We start from the raw sequence: 19,391 nt of genomic DNA on the forward strand, positions 1-19,391 counted from the left end.
AAGTTTTCATTACCGAAAAATCTAAAATTTTCAGTAATTATTATAAAGCCACTTAACGGGTTTAGCGGGTTGATTTTTTTCGAAATAATCATATGATATTGTATGATATTACCAAGGATTTGTTAACAGTAAGCAGCAACATAAAATTTCATTTTCATCATTGGTTTTCCGTGTTTTTCTCATCGTCTGAAGTTCAAAAAAATACCGCATTCGCTTTAGCCTAACAACATGTCGCAGTATTTTTAAAATTACCTCTTTGATTTAATAATATTTTGAAATCAAATTAAAACTTTCCGATTTTAATGTGTTGTGGCAGAGATCAAGAGGTCAAATATGTTTATGCTTGAACATCGGCCAATGTCCATGATAAATACAATAGTTGTATTTTTAGCTAAAAGTGGTCATCAGAAACTTTGAAACAATGAACAAAGAGGTTTTGGTCGCGGTAATAACTAACAAACCCACCGTCTTCGCAATATCTATGGTGTACAGGATTACATTTGGACAAGAAAAAAAGGTAACGCACCGTGTAGAAACGTATGAATTCCGATTATGATTATAGAAGCATGAAAATAAACGACTTCTCATTGGGGAAACGCTTTTACAAAGAACACATTTTATTTGCGTTCCCCCACGCCGCAAACCAATGAGTAATGGCGAAATACGGTATCAATTATTCGTATAAATACAGCTGAAAACGGATGAGATGTCAAGCGACGAAGAATTCGAGTGTCACGATGTGTGCTCCCCAGCTGCTCTTCCTCATCCTTGCTGCTGCGGCATCGGTTGATGCCGTAACTTACAATGTCACCGCACCCACCGAGTGGTGGCAGAAAAACGTTATCTACGAAGTCTGGGTCGAATCGTTTAAGGACAGTGATGGCGATGGAAAAGGAGATCTGAATGGTAAGTCACATGGTTTTCTTTACAATGGCGACATTGTTTTCTTGCCATTCAATTCGTACACATATGTAGTGAGGTGAATGCAGTTAAATTACCAACTTCGATATTTCTGACTTTGCTCTGTAATAATTGAATAGGTATCAAGAGCAAAATGGAACACTTTGTCGACCTGGGCGTGACGTGCATTTGGCTGCCGCCCATATACGAGACTCCCATGGTTGACAGTGGCTACGACATTTCCAATTTCACTGCCGTGAACACAGATTACGGGACACTTGACGATTTCGATGCACTGGTAACTGCGGCCCATGAATTGGGACTAAAAGTAATCATCGACTTTGTTCCCAACCACACGAGTGACGAACACGAATGGTTCCTCAAAGCAAAACAGGGAATCGAACCATACTACAGTTACTACGTCTGGAACAAAGGAGTTTATTACGGCGACTATCTTAGCTATCCAAATAATTGGTTGGACGTCTTCAACGACGGCACCGTTTGGGAATGGGTCGACGAACGCGAAGCTTATTATCTTCATCAATTCAGCGTGCACGAAGTCGACCTTAACTGGACGAACCCTCTCGTGATGTCGGAAATGAAGGTAAAACATACTTTCATTTGAATAACATCTGTTTGTTTAAGAGGCAGCGAGAATTCATCTGAAATTTCATGACTTTTCAGAACGTTCTTACGTTCTGGCTTGATCATGACGTAGATGGCTTCCGTATCGACGCTGCGCCGTACTACGTAGAGTCTTCTACTCTGGAGAACGAAACTAGGTCCGACAAAGATGTCGATTCAAGCAATTATTTCTACCTGAACCACACCCAAACAAAGGATCAACCAGAAAATTATCCTATCGTGAAAGAGTGGAAGGAACACATAAACAATTATACAGCCTCAAAGGGTAACGACAAGGTTCGGTTCATCTGCACGGAAGGATACTCTGACATTGAATACGTTATGAAATGGTATGACTACGATGATGACTTTCCATTCAACTTTTACTTCATCAAAGACGGAGATATCGCCAACGACGCTGTTATAGATACAGCGGAGGACATCTACGACATATTCATCGAATGGCTCGACAATATGCCATCGGGTAAAACAGCTAATTGGGTGGTAAGTCATTGTTGCATTTATTAATCTACGTTCCGTCAAGTTTGCATGTTTGGCACTTCCTCTTCGGAGGCATAGCCATTTGGAAGAAGAATAAGACGAAGAAGTTTGTATGTTCTGTAAGTTTCACGATTCTCGTTTCCATGCAGCTCGGAAATCACGACATGAATCGAATCGCTACACGAATCGGACTGTACCGAACTGATGGACTTCACTTGTCGACACTTTTGCTGCCTGGTGTTTTCACCATGTACAATGGTGATGAGCTCGGTATGACCAACACATATCTCACGTGGGCAGAAACTACCGATGTCCGAGCTTGCAGTACGACTAATACAACTTACACTCTGTACTCGCGAGACCCCGTGCGCACTCCGTACCAATGGGACAACACCACTTCTGCCGGTTAGTATGCCCCATTTTTCTTGAACGAAGGCGCTAACCTTTCTCTCTGATTGGTAAACCTTTGAACTCGAGTCTCGTCAAAATTTCTCCGTGAAATTGTATATGGATCGACCACTTTCAGGTTTCTCCACAAACTCTACAACTTTCCTCAAGGTCAATCCGGACTACGTGACAGTAAACCTTGCCGCTGAGAAAGAGGCCGATTTCAGTCATTACCAAAATATACAAAAAGCAATTGCTCTACGTAACACCACCGTATGGGAAGAAGGAACAGTCGACGTCGAACTTATTGAAGATCAGATGGTAGGTATCGCTAGGCAACTTGACGGCGAGAATCCAATAGTTGTGTTGATGAACTGGGAAAATTCCACCGTCACGGTCGACTTGGATGATTACTTTGACGGTCTGCCCGATACCCTGGAACTTGTTATAGCTGATATGTATTCCGGACTGAACGACAACGTCGGGTGAGTTGATCGATTATTGTTGAAGAGTACAAATAGCCTCCATTACTGTTCAAAGTAATTCATGACTCTCCTCTCTTACTTCCAGAGATACATACGAAAAATCGAGCATAGAGGTCCCGGAGCATGGCTCAATGGTACTCCTGGGTGTGAGTTCGTAAGACCACCGCTGAATCCATCCGTAACATTCTGATGGTGCAATATATGGGCAACGAACATGCTGAGATCTTTTCAAACATCCGGCAAAGAAAATGGACGAAACTTATAGCAAACGAGATTCATAACTCCTTGAGAATTACTAACAACTGAAATTCTTGGCCTGCTGCCTGCGAAAAAGTATTTGAGACCTACTCCAAATTGTAGCCCAATAATTACAAAATAAAGATAAGCCAACCACTACTTTAAACCTTCGTGGCTGTTACTTGTCCAATCACAGGTTACACACTCCATCCTTTCATTCCTGTCGTTGAATTGAAAAAAAAAATATTGTCTCGATCGTCTAAATACAGCAGTCACGGGCGGCGAAGTGAATATCACATTATTACAACAATTTGCAAGTTGTACGAAATAGATCAAAAATAGTTCTGTTGAATAAATTATTATTGGGGTAGCGGTGGACGGCAACCGGCCGCCCGCCATTACGTAGAGACACCTTTAATGATTTTTTACTCGAAAACGAAGAAAAACACCCCTCTGGAATTAATTCACAGGTTGTAGTACAGTTCAAGGAACATGTCAGAATTTTAAAAAAATTTTTTTATGGAGTCAGTCACCATTTTAAAAATCTTTGAAAAATTAATTGTTAAATAAACAATTGATAACAACTTTTTTTTAACATTTCGTATTTTTTTTTTAAATTCTATGGAGCTTTCCGCGTAATTTGAAAAAAAAAAAATATTGTATCTAATTTTTTGCCGAAGTTATGAATTTTTGAAAAAAATGGGAGTCTAATTTGTTATTGTTAATAAAAAATCGAATTTTGCATTATGAGACTCGCGCTTTGGCACAAAAATCTAACTCCCCCTACAGAATCCACATGCCAAATTAAAAAAATATCTGAGAGACGACTGATCCGGTTGACGCGGAATAGCCCATACGCGAATATGTTCAGTCGCCTGAGCTGATCATTTTTCAGGAACATTTTTATGACATTGGCTTCAAAATTTCTCTAATTTTTCAAAAAACTCTGTTAATCCATTTCCATTCGTGTGACGCTCAGCTATTTCCCTGTAACAAGTGTACGGGCTAATTTTAAAAAAAGTCGCTTCTAAGTTTTGCCGCCCCAAGTTATAGCTTATTCAGCCAATTGGCAAAAACAAGGAAATAACAAAAAACAGAAAATAATTTTTTTCGCAGGATTAAATAGACCGCTTTATTTGAAAATTAATCACGTTATTGAGAAAGTCGAGAGTTTTTATAGACATAATGGTCAGTTTTTGAGCTTATTAAATTAATGATAAAAAAAAATTGTTAACTCTCAAATTTTTGTTCCTTACTGTGATATTTTTTTCAGTATAAAGATAAATGCACTAAAAATCTATCCATTGTATCTATAAAAGCTCTTCACTCTATCGATTCATAACATATTAAATTTTCAATCAAATCGGTTTTGTCAATCCTGAGAATTTCTTCTTTTTTTTACTAAGAGGTTAAGGTCTGATACCTTCAGGGTCGTAGTGTTTTAATTAAGGCTGTTCGGGCTCCCGAAAACTCGGGTAAAAACTTCGAATACGGGACGTGTTTGAATCGGATCCATTTTTTTAGCAATCCCGGTAAGAACCATTTTATTTCCGAACCGATAAAGCACATAAAATACATATGTAGTACACGGATTATACGAAATCGCAATAGTAAATTCGAAGTATTCGTACTATTTCTTTATTGCCATATCTTCAGTGTCAAATGAAAATGCATTGGAGTTTTTTCCATCAGAACCGTATACAGTATGGGGCTGTTAATCTTTCTTTTGGGTTTGAACTACGTGGACTTCTATACTTGGAGATATATGTATACGATATATATTAATGATAAAAATTAATAATAGTTGATAAAATTTACGGTCTTTTTACGACTTATAATTGGGCGACTCTCTTCAACGCCTGTGAATAAAAGTGCTTGAGAAGTAAAAACTTCTTTCGCAATCTTACCTTTCCCCCCTTCTTCATACTGAAACTACAATCACACTCGCAGTATCGAATAAAAAAGGGTCACGTTAGATTACTTTTTTCGTTTTCAAAACTCGCGTTTATTACGAAACGACTCGGTAAATTTGAATATCTTTTACTGTTTATTCAAGTGAAGTTTGCATATTGGTTCCCCGTGCAGTAATCCAATGTTAAATTATCACGCGGAAAATCAGTCAAAGTCCTGCTCATACTGCTCGATGAGACGTGTAGCAGATTCGGCCTTATTTGAATTTGGAAGAAAAATGTGTAGAAAGGAAAAACAGATATTCTGAACGTGTTTGGCCTACGATTTGCAAAGTTTGATCAGCAGATGAATGTAATTTTTTATTCATTCAAGCGTGACATTTCGAATAAATTCAAATATGGAATGTCTGTTATTGCGAAATCATAATAATCATTTCACCTTGCACAAGCATCGACGTGTACGTTAGAAATACGTGTCGCAGCTTAATATAAAGTTTTATGTATATTCAAAAACGCGGATTCGAGAAATTTCTAGGAGATGATTAGGCTATGTTTTGCTTTCCGTCGGTATAATCTTCAAAAATTGATCGAATAACGTTATTTATTAGTCGTTTATTCGCTTCAACGATGAAAGCGCACTTCGAGTCTGTTCAAACTTCAACAAAAATACTGCCCTTCCAAAATTCGTTACTTCGTTAATGCGTTGAGGGTCAATGATAAGATTTCCGACCGTCTTAACCATTTATAATAAAAGGTTAAAACCGGACAATTTTACAAACCAATTTATATATCGAAGATTGAATGGACACTGGTCAGCGCTGCGATCTTGCCACCTTCACAATCAAAATGACTCATACGTCACCACGGATTTGGATAAAAATAATCACTGATGTGTAATGAAGGAAGATCTGCGAATATTAATCGCATGGCAGGATGTAAAATTTTACGCGCTATCACGTGGAAATAATACGTATGCCTGGTAACTTGAGTTGATCACGTGAAACATTTCGGAAATTGAGTGGAATCTTTATTTCTGGATGACGATTTACACAGCTGTGCAACATAAAAGAATATTTTGCTAAATTCAACAGCGTTGCCTAATTCATCGTTGATTACAGATTGAGATGATAACGATTTCGAACGAGCGCGATTTCGAAATAATTTTACCGTCTGCAAATTAAGAGTATATTTATCTTAGGGAACTAGGAAGCGAAAAGAATGGAAATGTTTAATTTTTTTCCTTATTCTGTTACTACGATCTCTTCCAAATATTTTAGCGTAAGACAAACTGAAAAATTCGCAATATTGGGCTCAGGGGGACTAGAAAGCCTTTGACGACTGAAAACGTGGTAAAAAGTGAATTCGCCTTTGTAAACTACTGAAAAAACATGAGCAATTTTTTTTGATATTCCTAAATCTTTTTTTTTTTAATGAAGATATCAACCTCTTCTAGAAAGTGAACCAAGGTTTGTGTGAAAAAATGAAAATTATTATTGTTGTTGTTACAATAAATATCATTCGTTTTTCAATGTTTTTCAAATTTTAGCTACGTTTTTTTAATTTTCATGTTTTCTCAAAAATTTCAGCTTCAGTCTGCAAAGGAACATCCCCCGAAGAGAATGAAGCTTGAAAATTGCCGAAAACTCCTACCGTTCAGCGCATGAGACACGTGGTCTTCTTTATCCGCCCGTACTTCCCTTGAATATTTATATTTTTCAAACTTTAACCACTAAATTTTATAACCAAAACTTCAATAAAACGTTTTAAAAAAGAAATTGTACGTATGTTGGTTCAGTTCTTCACAAATGCCATTTGAATTTTATCTCATTTCCGGCTTATTTGCGCTTCCTAGTCCCTTTGAATCAATGGTTTGTTTTTTTTTTTTTGTTTTTTTTTTGTTTTTTTACTTCACCGTTAGTGTTCAGAAACGAAGTGAGAACTACTTTGCATATGCATTTTCGACCATATTGTATCTTTACAACGATTGATTTTGTAAGAAGAATGAAGATTGAATTGGACTGAAAGGACCAATCTGGTAAAAAATATATTGCGGCAGATAACAATTAGAATGAAAACTTATATGCAACTTATATGTAACACAGGGTCTTGCCGGAAACTATTTTTGAAAATCTTTGTTTGCAAAACAAACATAGTTTTCAAAGTCAGAATATGTTGAAACACAAGCAAGTGTGTTCTATAGTATGGTGATTAAGAAAAATCGACTACTTTTTTTCAAGTTTACACAATTAATAGTAACAGTGAAGTGACATAAAATGTCTGTCAAAATAACAAATTAACCCTGAATTCATTCAACGTGGAAAAAAGGTTATTTGTTAATTCTGAATTTAATAACTCGCCAACGGACGAACACACAGAAAGACCGAAGACATAGTACTTTGGAGGATTGAACCCTCTACAAAATGGATCCCCAGTCGCCATGTGATAAATCTACGCGTTCAAATGTTATTCAATGTCAAACTTAAACTTGTATAAAATTTCAAATTTTTTGAGAGCAAAACTGTCAGACTTACCACAAAATGCCGGAGGACCATTTCTGTAGAAGGCCTTGCTAGGCTGTAAAAAACAACTTAATACAAATCGGCGTTATCGATTTATTTTGTACGTGCACTCGTATGCGAGTTATAAAATTCAGAATTATCAATCAAAATTTCGCCTATGTCAAATGTATGGGAAATAGAAAATTGAAATGCCGAATCTATAACTATTTTAACAGGCTTCTTTCATCTTATTTTACCACACTGCAGTTATTGAATTTGCGAATTTGGTGTGACAGCGCAATCACAATCATGGCTACATACGTGGCTTTCATGTATAAGCAAGCATTGAAATTATTGGTAAATCGTTTTCGTCCGAAAAATGGCGTAGATTCCAAAACTGGGGTTGGGTGTGCGGCTTAACGGATCGCTGCGCTTGAAACCAATAAAAGGTAATCGATAATTGCACATGTTAAACTTATATAATGATTATAGAGCCGAATGGGATGTAAAAGACCTTGACGTCGAGTAGTATAAATAGCCCCTGTTCTAAGGGGAGCATCAGATTCACATCCAGCATCGTGAGTGAAGAATCTGGAAGATTTTGTGACAGCAAACTACCTCAACGTGAGTATTGGATTTTCGAGGAAAACCAGTTGCATCTCATGACGCAAAAAAGTCAGTCATTTTTACTCACAAATGCATCTCGGAACCAAACTAATCGACATTTAAACGCGGCCACTTTGACCAAAGTTCAACTATTAGAACAGTTGTGCTGATCATTGTTACACTACGTACATACGTATATAATTCACTTGACCTGCAGCACCTTATAGCTTTGTAAATTTTTTTTTAGATAAAACGATGACGTAAATCTCTATGCACAAAAAGATCAGGGAAAACTCGCGAAGATGGCGGTTTTAAGACGCGACGACGACTCTACGAAGTTAGCCTTTTAAAGTCCCTTTCTTCATATCGTTCCCAAGTTTTCATGATAAATTTATATTTGAATTTGGAAAAAAATTCATTTTCAAAGGGAACAAAGTCAGTAAAATGGAAGAAAGAACGGTCGAAATTGTCTATTTAGGGCAGTATCGTACTGCTTGTTTAATACGCAAGAGAAACACGCAGAGGTAGGAGAAAGTATTGTTTCGTAAGCTACGCAAAATTGATGAGAATATGAAGATCCGGTGATGAATCGCATCGGGTATCGATCCAATCTTCTGCTAATTATAAGCGTTACATGAGTACAAATGGAACAGACCCCGTTGAAGCTTTATATTGACCGTAGAAAAGTATGTTCCTCGGAAACGAGCAAAACGAGCGACGAGGCCGGTTAGTCTTAGAAAATAAAATTTAATACCAATTATAAGATTTACTCAATCCATCCTATTTTTCGAAATTAGGAACTCCGCTCTTCATCATGACGCTTCAGTTTTCCCGTATTTGGAGAATACTGCCCATTTTCTTGGCATGCGTGGCATGGTCTTCAGCTGCAGCAGATCTCGAAACCATTTACGAATGGAAATACATCGACTACGTTTGGGAAAGCGACGCGGAAAAAGAAGCCGCTGTTGCCAATGAAACATACGACTACACTAACATCGTAGTGGTCGATGTTCAATCACTGCCTGGTACTTCAATTATGCTTCTTACGAAAAATATTTGCAATCGAGTATGAAGCTGCTTCGGAAATGCTCTATTTGCATCATTTTAATGATATTTGGCTTTGCAGACGATCGTGTGATTGTGACGACTCCAAGGTACAAGAATAACCCCGCTACCTTATCGGTGATTTCGTCTCAATCCGCGGACAATGGTCCACTGCTGCAACCTTATCCCAGCTGGTCATGGAATAACGCTGACGACTGCTCAGGTTTCACGAGCGTCAACAGAGTTTACGTGAGTATATGAGAAAATTCTAGAGGAATTGAATTATTTACTGTGGTACACTTACCGTCCGATTATTGCAGCTCGACCAGTGCAACAGACTTTGGCTTGTAGACTCCGGAAAAATCGGAAACGAGCAGGTTTGCAGTGCCAAAATTTTCGGGTTTGACCCGAGCACAGACGAAATGTTGTACAACATGACGATCCCCGATAACATAAGCCATAATCCAACCAACACCAGCCAAGGGCGACTCGAATTGCAGGTTGTTGAAACAACTGGGGACAACTGTGAAAATACTTGGGTCAGTAAATTGTATGTTACTGCAGATTCAAATTTTGAACTTCCAGGCTTCCTCCTTAGTGAAGCTATCTTACAATGTATTCATCAAGTCATAAAGCCTTTCATTTGACATTTTTTCGTTCACAGCTTTACATATCGGACTTGGAGGGCTACGGGCTTCTCATTTCCAATCTAACGGCCACATGGCGGCTCCAAGATAAGATCTTCGAGCCGGATTATTCGGATGCAAGTGCAACGAACTTCACCTCATGCGATGAGTCTGTAGATATGTATCTCGGACCTTCGGGCCTTCTAATTTTTCCTCCTGGATTCGTGGAGGATGGAAATTACTTGATTTTCAAGCCCATGTCAAAAATAAAGTCGTACACCGTGAACGTTGACGAATTGCACAACTCCTGGACCGGAAGTGAACTCTCCTTCTACCTTTCGACTTACACACCGCCGAGTCAGGAACCCGCGAAAACTTACACAAAGGAGGGTCTCTTGTTCGCTAATTTCATCTCTGCCAATGCCATTGGATGCTGGCATCTGGAACACCCTCTGGCAGACGCCAATGTCGTAAGTAACATCGAGATCTCTGAATCAAAATAATGATGAAGTTACGTGAATTCTATCAAACCAATTCTCAGTTACACAATATTGACGAATTAATTGTCTGAAGAAGCTTCCTGAGAGCAATTTCATAAACCTCGTGAACAAACTTCAAGCGATATCTGTATTTCAATCGATAACGTTTCAGTGATCTCTAAAATTGTACTACAGCGTGTGATTTTGGACTTTTCCAGGCGGAGTTGACGCAAGATGACGAAAGGCTGCAGTTCGTTTTCAGTTTGAAAATGAAACATTTCACAAACGGTACCCAAGAACTCTGGGTCATGTCAAATCGCTTGCAAAAGTTCATACTCGGAACTGTCGATTTTACTGACGTCAACATCAGAATTATGACCGTGGAGCCGTATGCCTACGTTGAAGGCACAGTGTGCGAACCAGAGTCGTATGAAGTAGTTGACACTATCTTCGAGAAGAACTACACGCTTTACGAACAGAGCGCCTGCCTGTACACACCTTCATAACCTGGGAAGTGTTTGATACGTCTAATATACTTTGCAATAACGATTTTCAATTTCATACGTATATCTAACTTGTCTTCGATTATGTAAGCATAGATTCATACGTAATAAACTTATTCAGCAATCAAATTCTTTATCAATGTGATTATCTTGTACCTACTGATTCTATATCCCCCATTCCTCAATGCTTTCGAGTTCTTTTCTCTTAATTGCATGAGATTTTTATCGTTAGTCTGGGGTAAATAGACTCAAGGATTCACCTTAGATTCGGCGTTCAATTATGTTACAAGTTGGTTAATTTTAAAGAAATATTATCAAAGTCCGGTTTCTGACAAATGAATCGGATACGAGTTTTTCGAATATTAGCGTTTATATACGCTTAAGTTATGACAAAACGAAGTCGTGCGAAAGCGTGTTCTCTAGATTGGAAGTTTTTGGTGGGGACAATCCGATTGATTACCTTCTCCAGCTGGCGATAAACTGCCAAACGTTCACATCCGATTCTCACCTACCACTCGTGATTTCCACGGTCCTCATTGGTGGTTACTAATGTTTACCTATTACCATTGTATCATTCTTTTTCTCAATTATTTTTATGTAACCTTGTCGCCTGTACTTCCTCGTTTTTTGTCTCCTCCATAATTGCTCATTTGCAGTTGAAGGGAACTGAATACGCAAAATGTAAGAAGGGATTAAATTCGAGGAAAATTGTGACTTTTTCAAGGTATAAAAACTCGCGCCCTCAGGTGAATTTAACTTATCTTAGTCCAAGATATTGCGTGGTCTACTGAATTGGTGAGTACAGTATTAACGAGACGTAGGTGAAAAGTTTTCATTGCCGAAATTTATTTCGATAATCTTGCCAAGGCTGCACTGTTTATATTTTTATGTAACTATGACCTGGGTGTTGTAAATATTTCAAAGAACTGCCTATAGAATCATTCAAATATCTGTTGCAACAGTAGCAAGAAGTTACTGTTAATAAGAAATAAAAGAGTTGAAAAATAAATTTTTTTCACTCAACAGTATTTCCTGGAAATTTACCGTGAGACTTTCGGGATGACAAGTTTTTTCCGAATTAATTGGCTACTGCCGATTATATTGGCCTGCACTGGCTTATCTGCGACTGAACTGGACGTTATTTACGAATGGAAATACGTTGACTATGTATGGCAAAGTACGGATCAAAAACAAGATGCCATCGAACAGGGTGTTTACAACCACTCGAGAATCTTGATGTTTGACCAACAGCCACTGCCAGGTACACCTCTCGTAATGATTAACTGTCGTTCGTGGTAAATCGTTACTGACTGCTTCGATGCCGCAGCTCTACTCATCGTCGTCGATTTACAATAGGAATATGGCAAATTTGAACATGAATTGGGTGGTCATGGCACAACCGACCGCACTAAAAATGATAAAATTTTTGAATTTCTTTGTCCATATCTTATAATATTCTGTTGGTAAGAAATCAGTTCGGACCTATCACAGAGTCTAATTGACTTGTGTCTACATGCTTAGATGGCCGACGAATGGTAACAACTCCGAAATTCTACAATAACCCGGCGACTCTATCGACGATTTCGGACGCAACCGGCGACGGTGGTCCATTGCTGGCTCCGTACCCAGATTGGAGCTGGCACAATAAGTCATCGGGAGACTGTTCGGGGATCACGAGCGTCAACAGAGCAGTTGCAAGTATATTGAAAGGTGGCTGGTAAGAATATTCGGTACACATCTTTACACGTGATATTTAATTTGTCACAGATCGACGACTGCGGCAGAATTTGGATAGTGGACTCTGGTACAATCGGCAACGAACTGATATGCCCGGCCAAGATTCTCGCCTTCAGCTCGACGACCGACGAGCTGCTGGAGAGCTTTGAATTCTCGAGCGATTTACTGCGCGGTCCCTGGAACAACGACACGGGAATACTCGAAATACAAGTCGTAGAATGCTCTGCTAACGCTTGCGACGATTACTGGGTTAGTCGACTACAGTTTCAATTACGATTCGTTCCGTTCTAGACATCGTTTACAGCATCTGGAATTATGGTGAAACGGCGTTGGTCTTGGACTGAATATAATGACATATTATTCGTATTCCACTTTGGCTAAATTGATGATTTATATAGTGGAAAATCAACGGTTATTGTACACTTACAGGTATACATTGGCGATGTATCGAGCTACGGCATGGTGATTTTCAACGGAGAGAAGGCGTGGCGATTAAACGATGAGATTTTCCTCCCGTCCGAAGCTGGCTCGCAATTTAGCATTGCTGGAGAAAATTTCACCATGGGCATTGGACCTTCTGGCTTTTTGTTAACTCTCGATGGATTTCTGAAGGAGAAATATTTGATGTTTAAGGCCTTATCTTCCTTTAAGACGTACGCGGCTTCTTTGGAAGACATGCATAATACCCAGTACTCGGGAAGTAACGTCACATACTACGTTAGCAATTGGACAGCATCGAGTCATGAAGTTGGAAAGGTTTTTACAAAATACGGAGGTATCGTCATCACTGGATTCACTGATGAAACGGAATTGGTGTGTTGGAATCTACAGAATCCTCTGGATAACGGCTACGTCGTACGTACAATGCCGCATTTCTCCGATAAAATTTGTCCGCACAATTTAATTAGTTGTTTCAAAAATTTCCTATGATTTCGAACTTTTAACGCGATTACACGCCGTGGTTTAGAATAAGTTTCAGATCTGCAGCTCTGATGTATGGTTGCGAATGATTTCAGGGTGTTCTGGAGCAGAGTGAAACTACCTTGCAGTATATTTCCAGCGTCAAGCCCATAATAGAAGACGGTAGTGACATCGAGACAGTCTGGGTATTGACGAATAGATTCCAGAAGTACGTATTGGGCACGATGAATTTCGACGAGATAAACTTCAGAATGATAACGGCCGACGTCGCTGCCCTTGTCAAAGACACTGTATGCGAACCGGAGGATCACGAAGTTTTGGATAGTATACTTGATATAAATTTTCTTTACCTGAAAACTGTATCCGTATAAACTGTCACCGACCGTATTAGCGTGGCGCGTAGCGTGCGAAACTAAATTCTTGGTAAGGAATATTTCGCATTCTTAGACTACTTCGGTAGCTACACAAACTCGGGTATAATCGTTTTTCAGTCGTATTAAAATGTCACAAAATAAAGCTTTTCAACAATCATACTTCATTATTGCACAAGATTGTTTACGTCTAAAATACAAAAAAGAATTTACTTCATAGAATCGAATTTTCCAAGATATTACGGACGAACACGTTGGATTTGCGAGGGTTTATCGTTTGGGGTCGCATAGAAACATCGCTACCGAGTGGATTAATATTTTTATGAACTTCACGGCTTCATATAAGTCTTGGATCAATAAAATACCGATCGCAGTACATCTTGCAACAAGGGAATAATTGACTTTTATTCCTGTGTTACATAAAAAAGTTTGTTCTCGACTTATTATCAACTCTGGACACATTGTTGACTTGAAAAACGGGACTCACTCGGTATACATATGATATGTTATGATATTTATAGACTTTATAGGTATACGTTGTAAAGCTAATTTGTTATACCATCAGCTGAGGACTCACCGTTGACACTTTGGTGCGATTCTCTAATTACTCTGAATTCAATGAACAAGAATAAAACGATATCTGTTGGGCGCCAGACGCTTCAACATCGATTTCGAAATAAATATGCGATACGATATTAGTAATTAGAGAACCCGTTGTATGGCTGGCTAGGCTCAGGTACTCACACGAACTACTAGAGTGGCGGTATTCAAGATAGCTAACGATAATTAAAGAATTAAAGTAATAAAGAATAAGCTCAAGTCAGGATAAATTAACAAGTCAATCAGTCGCATATTGTCGATTAGGTTCACAAATTCGCGTCGGTCAAACTGGATTACAAAAATTAGCAGCAATCGATAAGTCAACAAGAATAGTTCGCAAGATTTTCGATGGAATAAAATTAAACGGCAGTTGAACAAAGACGACAGTTAACAGAGAGAACTGAGCGTAGGTTCGGAGAAGCGATATAATGCAAAAACCTACTTAAGACTATGCGTCACTAGGCGACGTGATTTCACCTAATTTCCAAAGATGGACGCTACGATAATTATTAGCCTGTTAATTTAATGCGAGAATGAGAACTTTATTAGAAATCGATAGTTAACGAAAGTGACGATAGCTTGGATGTTAGTAACGAAAGACTAAGACAGACCTTACGATAGAGTTTAACTTATAAGAAAGATTGAGATTAATTAATAATTTACGAAAATCGGTAGCTTTGACCAGAGAATATTAATTACAGTAAATTACGAGGGATAATTTACGAGAGCGTTATCGCTAGGTGATCAAAATGCTAAATTCCTATACTCAAAAAATTCGACATACCAAAGACAAATACAATACGATAAAACAGAGAACATGAGCAACTTCGTAATGATATGTGACAAAAGCGGAAGCTTTACCTCAGCCTGTGACCCGGGCTCACAAGCACTGAATTTAATTTAAATTAAACTTATCGATAGCACAGAAGAGAGAAGGTAAGAGAAAGGTAATCTGTAGTGAAAGGAAAGAAGTTAAACGATAGTGCAAACGAAAGAGGGTTTTCGAGAAGAACGATAGCGACGATAACGATGGCGGTAAGGAAGAAGGAAAGGCAGAGTAACTGAAGGAAAAGTCTAGATCAACGAGAGTAAGACAGGAAGGAACGTGGCCTCATATTTCCCGCTAATTTGGTTTTGCTGGACATATGGCTTCATATTTCCCGCAAATGCGTTAAGATGGAATAATATGTTACTTTCATTCCGCTTTTCCGGTTAAAAAAGTTAACTTTATGGTTGAGTCGGGAATAATCTAAACAAATACTATTTCAAAGTTAAGACAAGCATAATGAGGCTGGTATAACAGAATTTTTGTAACGCCAAAAAAGTAATTTGTATTCATAATTCACTTCATACAAATCCTATACAAATAAGAATGAATTGTCTTATAGTACTGCCTGATTTCAACATCGTTTCGAATTCACCAAAGAAGTACCTTTGCAACGATCTTTTCATACTTTCAAAGTGTCTTGATATGCTTTATTTCTTCCCATAAATTACGCGTTCAATCAAAAACGAGAAACATTTGGTATAACAAATCTTGCGAGCTTCCACATTTGTGATGCGCATATAGACCGATGTGCTGATACGAACTTATACATACATAAAAACCATGTTATATGTATACTACAGAAGCTTCGCCACCCTGGATTCTGTTCCGAAATTTTTCTTTGTAAACTGTAATTCACATTTTTCTTGATATCTTTTGACAGTACGAAGAAATTTGTTGTACGAAAGATATAAATGTTTTAAAAATCTTTTCATAATCTAGAAAACGATTCGTCTATGTGGCTTCCACATTACGTAGCAGTCGGTGTACTGACGCTTTTTTTTCAACGACACTCACAGCAGGCCTAATCCACTTTTCTACGAGGATTTACGAAATTGTAAGCATGTTCTTAACATTTAATTAAAAAACTCTTTCCATACGATGTATGAACAAAGCGGATAAAGTTATAGGAATATATCGTAAAATATTATTCATAATGGAAGAACATTGGAGCAGAATTCAAAGAGGGGCTTGATTCCTGAAGTAGCAGCTGAGGTGACGGCGACGAGATCTTTATATAGTGTCTCCGACCATTTGTGTACATATCACATACATCGTAATTATTATATGCTTTTTTAATTTATACATTCGAAGTGTTATATAAATCGCAGCTCTCGTAGAAACGGGCATATAGACTACGAACCACCAAGGACGCAGCTCTTGAAAGTTCAATTCGAAATAAGTGAGTTCACTAATACAATATTCACAAAATTCTCAACAACAACTTACTCAAGCTACATTGGGTAAGCCACTTTGATTGTTGATGGTGTATGTGTAGAGATAACTACGCTTCACAAGAAACAGTTTACGTACTTCGAAACTACGGAGACCGCTTAATCCCATTAGTCCGATCATTATCATAAACTTGTCCGTTCTCTGCATTAGATACCAATAACAAACAAAATGAAAATCCTATTCCAACCGACGTGGATATTGCCAATGATATTGGCTTGCACTGCTCGCTGCTCGGCAGATCTGGACGTTCTGCATACGTGGAAGTACATCGATTACGTCTGGGATAACGACACGCAAAAAGAAGATGCGGTCGCTTCTGGTCAATACGACGCTACAAAAATCGCTATTAATGATGTTCAACAACTTCCAGGTATGATCCTGTCATAGTTCATTATTAATGGTCAATGTATTCCCGACGATCCAACCTTTTGAAGACATCGGTGTCACATAAATTTTTGTAATTCCTTAGACGGTCGGGTGCTGGTGACCACTCCGAAGTATTTCAATAACCCCGCAAGTTTGTCCGTGATTTCGAATACGTCAGGTGATGGAGGTCCGCTGCTGGAGCCCTATCCCAGCTGGAGTTGGCATACAACAGACGGAAATAGCTCCAGCATTACTAGCGTCAATAGAGTTCGGGTAAGTATCGTACAATGGTAGAAAAACAACATTCAGCAATTATTTCACAACTCTATATTATTGGCGCCCTACAGGTGGACCAGTGCAACAGACTTTGGATCGTCGACTCCGGAAAAATAGGAAACGATCAAGTATCGCCAGCTCGTATTCTGATATTTGATCCCGCTACAGACGAGTTGCTGGAACGCATTGAGATTCCAGACGAATTGTCTCACAATCCCAATGACACAAGCAAAGGAAAATTAGAACTACAAGCTGTCGAGACAGAGGGGGATACTTGTGAAAAAACTTGGGTGCGTTGAACACTAGTCTAAAGTACTGGGATCGGTGCAAATTTTGTGAATCCCAACTTTTAGTCAGTTTCGATTGCATGCGAATCACTCGTGGGTTTCAGGTATACATTGGAGATCTGGAAGGATGGGGTCTTCTTATCTACAACGGATCTGACATATGGCGCATTGACAACGACGAATTATTCGCCCCGCAAGAGGAGTACACCACATTTTCTCTCAATGACAAAAATGTAACGTTAAATACCGGAGTAGCCAGCATGCTGATCCTGCCTGATGGATTCTTCAGAGAAAAATCGACAATCTTTAAGCCGATGGCTTCGGAAGTTGGGTACGGTGCGTCCCTTGAAGATCTACACAACTCTTTCTCGGGGAACGTGGTCAGGTATTACAAGACCAACTTCACCGCCCCCAGCCAAGAACTTGCAAGGGATATCTCGTCGGATGGTATTCTAATCGCCGGTTTCCCCACCGTCTCAGTCCTTGTCTGCTGGAATATAGAGTGGCCCCTGCTTGATGCTAACGTAGTAAGTAACCGTGATTGATTTTACAGTAATTTTACAGATCAAAGTTACTTCTATACCACGTCAAACTGCATCATTATTGCTGCATAAATTTCTTCAGGTAACGCTGCAAACGAGTGACGAGTATTTACAATTCGTCAGTGGTGTGAAGATTACCAATGGGATTCAAAGCGGTGTTGAAGGTGACAACGTTTGGGTTGCGTCGATTCATTTACAGCAGTTCATCTCGGGTTCCCTGGACATCACTGAGGACAATTATTACATCCTCGGAGGAAATGTGAAAACCCTCGTGAACGGCACAAGGTGTCAAACTGGGCCACGTCCGTTGGTCGATGATCTTAACGATAAGTTCTTCTTCTCTTACAGTCCATAATTCTTTCTGTACCAACTCCTCCGTAATATACGTTCGTTCCGGTCTAGCGGTTCTTTGAAACTGTTGCTACTTCGAATCAAGAAGATGTGCTGATGCTTATATTAATGTGAAGGTCACTCGTTGAACGAGTTTAAATGCAATTTTTCTAGGAATACATCGAACTTTTCAGCAGTAAAATTAAGCTTTCACACTGACAATTTGTATTCGTACCTTGTGCATTGTATACATTGTAAACAAGGACCGTTACCTAACCTTTCAATTAATAAAGCATTGGAACGAAACTTGCGGTTGTATACTTTGAGTAACATAAGCAAGAAATCGAATAATACCAGAACATCCATGACCCTGCTCACATCCTAGGTATTAGCTTATTGTCAGTGCTATGCCATCTATGTGACATTGAGACGGTCGGGTTGGGCGAAAATCTGCTCCATACGTTTACGTACTCATCATGTGTAAACTTGAATTCAAGTCAAGATATTGATGACTATGATATGTGGATCGTTGAATCAGGTCTGCTGCTTAAATGACACTGGATAAGCCTGGTGTCACAGTAAAGGCAATAACGAAGACGCAGCTGCGTCAACATTCGGTCACTCGATTGTTTCCCATCGCCAAGAACTCGAGTCTAGTCATTCATCTAGATTTAGGATGTATTAAAATACACGCTGTGTAATACACAAAATGAGCTCTTCTGTTGCTTTGGTGAAAATTTTGCCATGCAAATCACTGTAAAACTGTATTAAAATGGATTTTCGAAAATAAATTTTCACATTCACACCCGATAATCATCCTCGTAAGACCTGAAATATAGCATGCAAGTAACCTTTAGCGATTTCTGCACTGATTTAGCTA

At 38.8% G+C, this 19,391-nt stretch overlaps 4 protein-coding genes across 6 annotated transcripts; all 4 read left to right on the top strand.

Moving 5' to 3' along the window:
* Positions 1-707: 707 nt before the first annotated feature.
* On the top strand, positions 708-3,300 carry LOC107222278 (alpha-glucosidase). Its single transcript, XM_046733006.1, has 6 exons — positions 708-906; positions 1,041-1,504; positions 1,585-2,028; positions 2,175-2,430; positions 2,552-2,897; positions 2,983-3,300. The coding sequence occupies exons 1-6, from the start codon at positions 738-740 to the stop codon at positions 3,053-3,055; spliced, it is 1,752 nt and encodes a 583-aa protein (XP_046588962.1). The 5' UTR covers positions 708-737; the 3' UTR covers positions 3,056-3,300.
* Positions 3,301-8,055: 4,755 nt separating this feature from the next.
* LOC107220269 (major royal jelly protein 1) lies at positions 8,056-10,929 on the top strand. 2 transcript variants are annotated; one of them, XM_046731224.1, is made up of 7 exons: positions 8,056-8,166; positions 8,396-8,874; positions 8,946-9,173; positions 9,275-9,441; positions 9,513-9,731; positions 9,857-10,288; positions 10,516-10,929. In XM_046731224.1, the coding sequence occupies exons 2-7, from the start codon at positions 8,793-8,795 to the stop codon at positions 10,801-10,803; spliced, it is 1,416 nt and encodes a 471-aa protein (XP_046587180.1). In that variant the 5' UTR covers positions 8,056-8,166; positions 8,396-8,792; the 3' UTR covers positions 10,804-10,929. The 2 variants fall into 2 exon arrangements, with proteins under 2 accessions (XP_046587180.1, XP_046587181.1); XM_046731225.1 differs by lacking the exon at positions 8,396-8,874 and having other exon boundaries at positions 8,073-8,166.
* An 887-nt stretch (positions 10,930-11,816) lies between these two features.
* Positions 11,817-13,991, top strand: LOC124292864 (major royal jelly protein 1-like). Its single transcript, XM_046731227.1, has 5 exons — positions 11,817-12,061; positions 12,322-12,494; positions 12,568-12,786; positions 12,967-13,392; positions 13,554-13,991. The coding sequence occupies exons 1-5, from the start codon at positions 11,860-11,862 to the stop codon at positions 13,827-13,829; spliced, it is 1,296 nt and encodes a 431-aa protein (XP_046587183.1). The 5' UTR covers positions 11,817-11,859; the 3' UTR covers positions 13,830-13,991.
* A 2,595-nt stretch (positions 13,992-16,586) lies between these two features.
* LOC107216489 (major royal jelly protein 1) lies at positions 16,587-18,817 on the top strand. 2 transcript variants are annotated; one of them, XM_046731638.1, is made up of 6 exons: positions 16,587-16,657; positions 16,861-17,080; positions 17,180-17,349; positions 17,424-17,642; positions 17,744-18,166; positions 18,264-18,817. In XM_046731638.1, exons 2-6 carry the CDS (start codon positions 16,879-16,881, stop codon positions 18,534-18,536), a joined length of 1,287 nt encoding a protein of 428 aa, XP_046587594.1. In that variant the 5' UTR covers positions 16,587-16,657; positions 16,861-16,878; the 3' UTR covers positions 18,537-18,817. The 2 variants fall into 2 exon arrangements, with proteins under 2 accessions (XP_046587594.1, XP_015509170.2); XM_015653684.2 differs by having other exon boundaries at positions 16,613-16,718.
* The last annotated feature ends 574 nt before the right edge of the window (positions 18,818-19,391 follow it).

Source organism: Neodiprion lecontei, chromosome 2 (genome assembly GCF_021901455.1).
Source record: "Neodiprion lecontei isolate iyNeoLeco1 chromosome 2, iyNeoLeco1.1, whole genome shotgun sequence".
NCBI classification, from domain to species: Eukaryota; Metazoa; Arthropoda; class Insecta; order Hymenoptera; family Diprionidae; genus Neodiprion; species Neodiprion lecontei.

Excerpts from the sequence above, each read along its gene's own strand:
- LOC107220269 (XM_046731224.1), top strand. The coding sequence starts at position 8,793 with ATGGAACAGACCCCGTTGAAGCTTTATATTGACCGTAGAAAAGTATGT. Across the intron at positions 8,875-8,945 it reads CAAAACGAGCGACGAGGCCG|GAACTCCGCTCTTCATCATG; the intron begins GTTAGTCTTAGA and ends TTTCGAAATTAG. Across the intron at positions 9,442-9,512 it reads CGAGCGTCAACAGAGTTTAC|CTCGACCAGTGCAACAGACT; the intron begins GTGAGTATATGA and ends CGATTATTGCAG.
- LOC107222278 (XM_046733006.1), top strand. The coding sequence starts at position 738 with ATGTGTGCTCCCCAGCTGCTCTTCCTCATCCTTGCTGCTGCGGCATCG. Across the intron at positions 907-1,040 it reads TGGAAAAGGAGATCTGAATG|GTATCAAGAGCAAAATGGAA; the intron begins GTAAGTCACATG and ends ATAATTGAATAG. Across the intron at positions 2,029-2,174 it reads GTAAAACAGCTAATTGGGTG|CTCGGAAATCACGACATGAA; the intron begins GTAAGTCATTGT and ends GTTTCCATGCAG.
- LOC107216489 (XM_046731638.1), top strand. The coding sequence starts at position 16,879 with ATGAAAATCCTATTCCAACCGACGTGGATATTGCCAATGATATTGGCT. Across the intron at positions 17,643-17,743 it reads ATACTTGTGAAAAAACTTGG|GTATACATTGGAGATCTGGA; the intron begins GTGCGTTGAACA and ends CGTGGGTTTCAG. Across the intron at positions 18,167-18,263 it reads CCCTGCTTGATGCTAACGTA|GTAACGCTGCAAACGAGTGA; the intron begins GTAAGTAACCGT and ends AAATTTCTTCAG.
- LOC124292864 (XM_046731227.1), top strand. The coding sequence starts at position 11,860 with ATGACAAGTTTTTTCCGAATTAATTGGCTACTGCCGATTATATTGGCC. Across the intron at positions 12,062-12,321 it reads TGACCAACAGCCACTGCCAG|ATGGCCGACGAATGGTAACA; the intron begins GTACACCTCTCG and ends CTACATGCTTAG. Across the intron at positions 12,495-12,567 it reads CGAGCGTCAACAGAGCAGTT|ATCGACGACTGCGGCAGAAT; the intron begins GCAAGTATATTG and ends AATTTGTCACAG.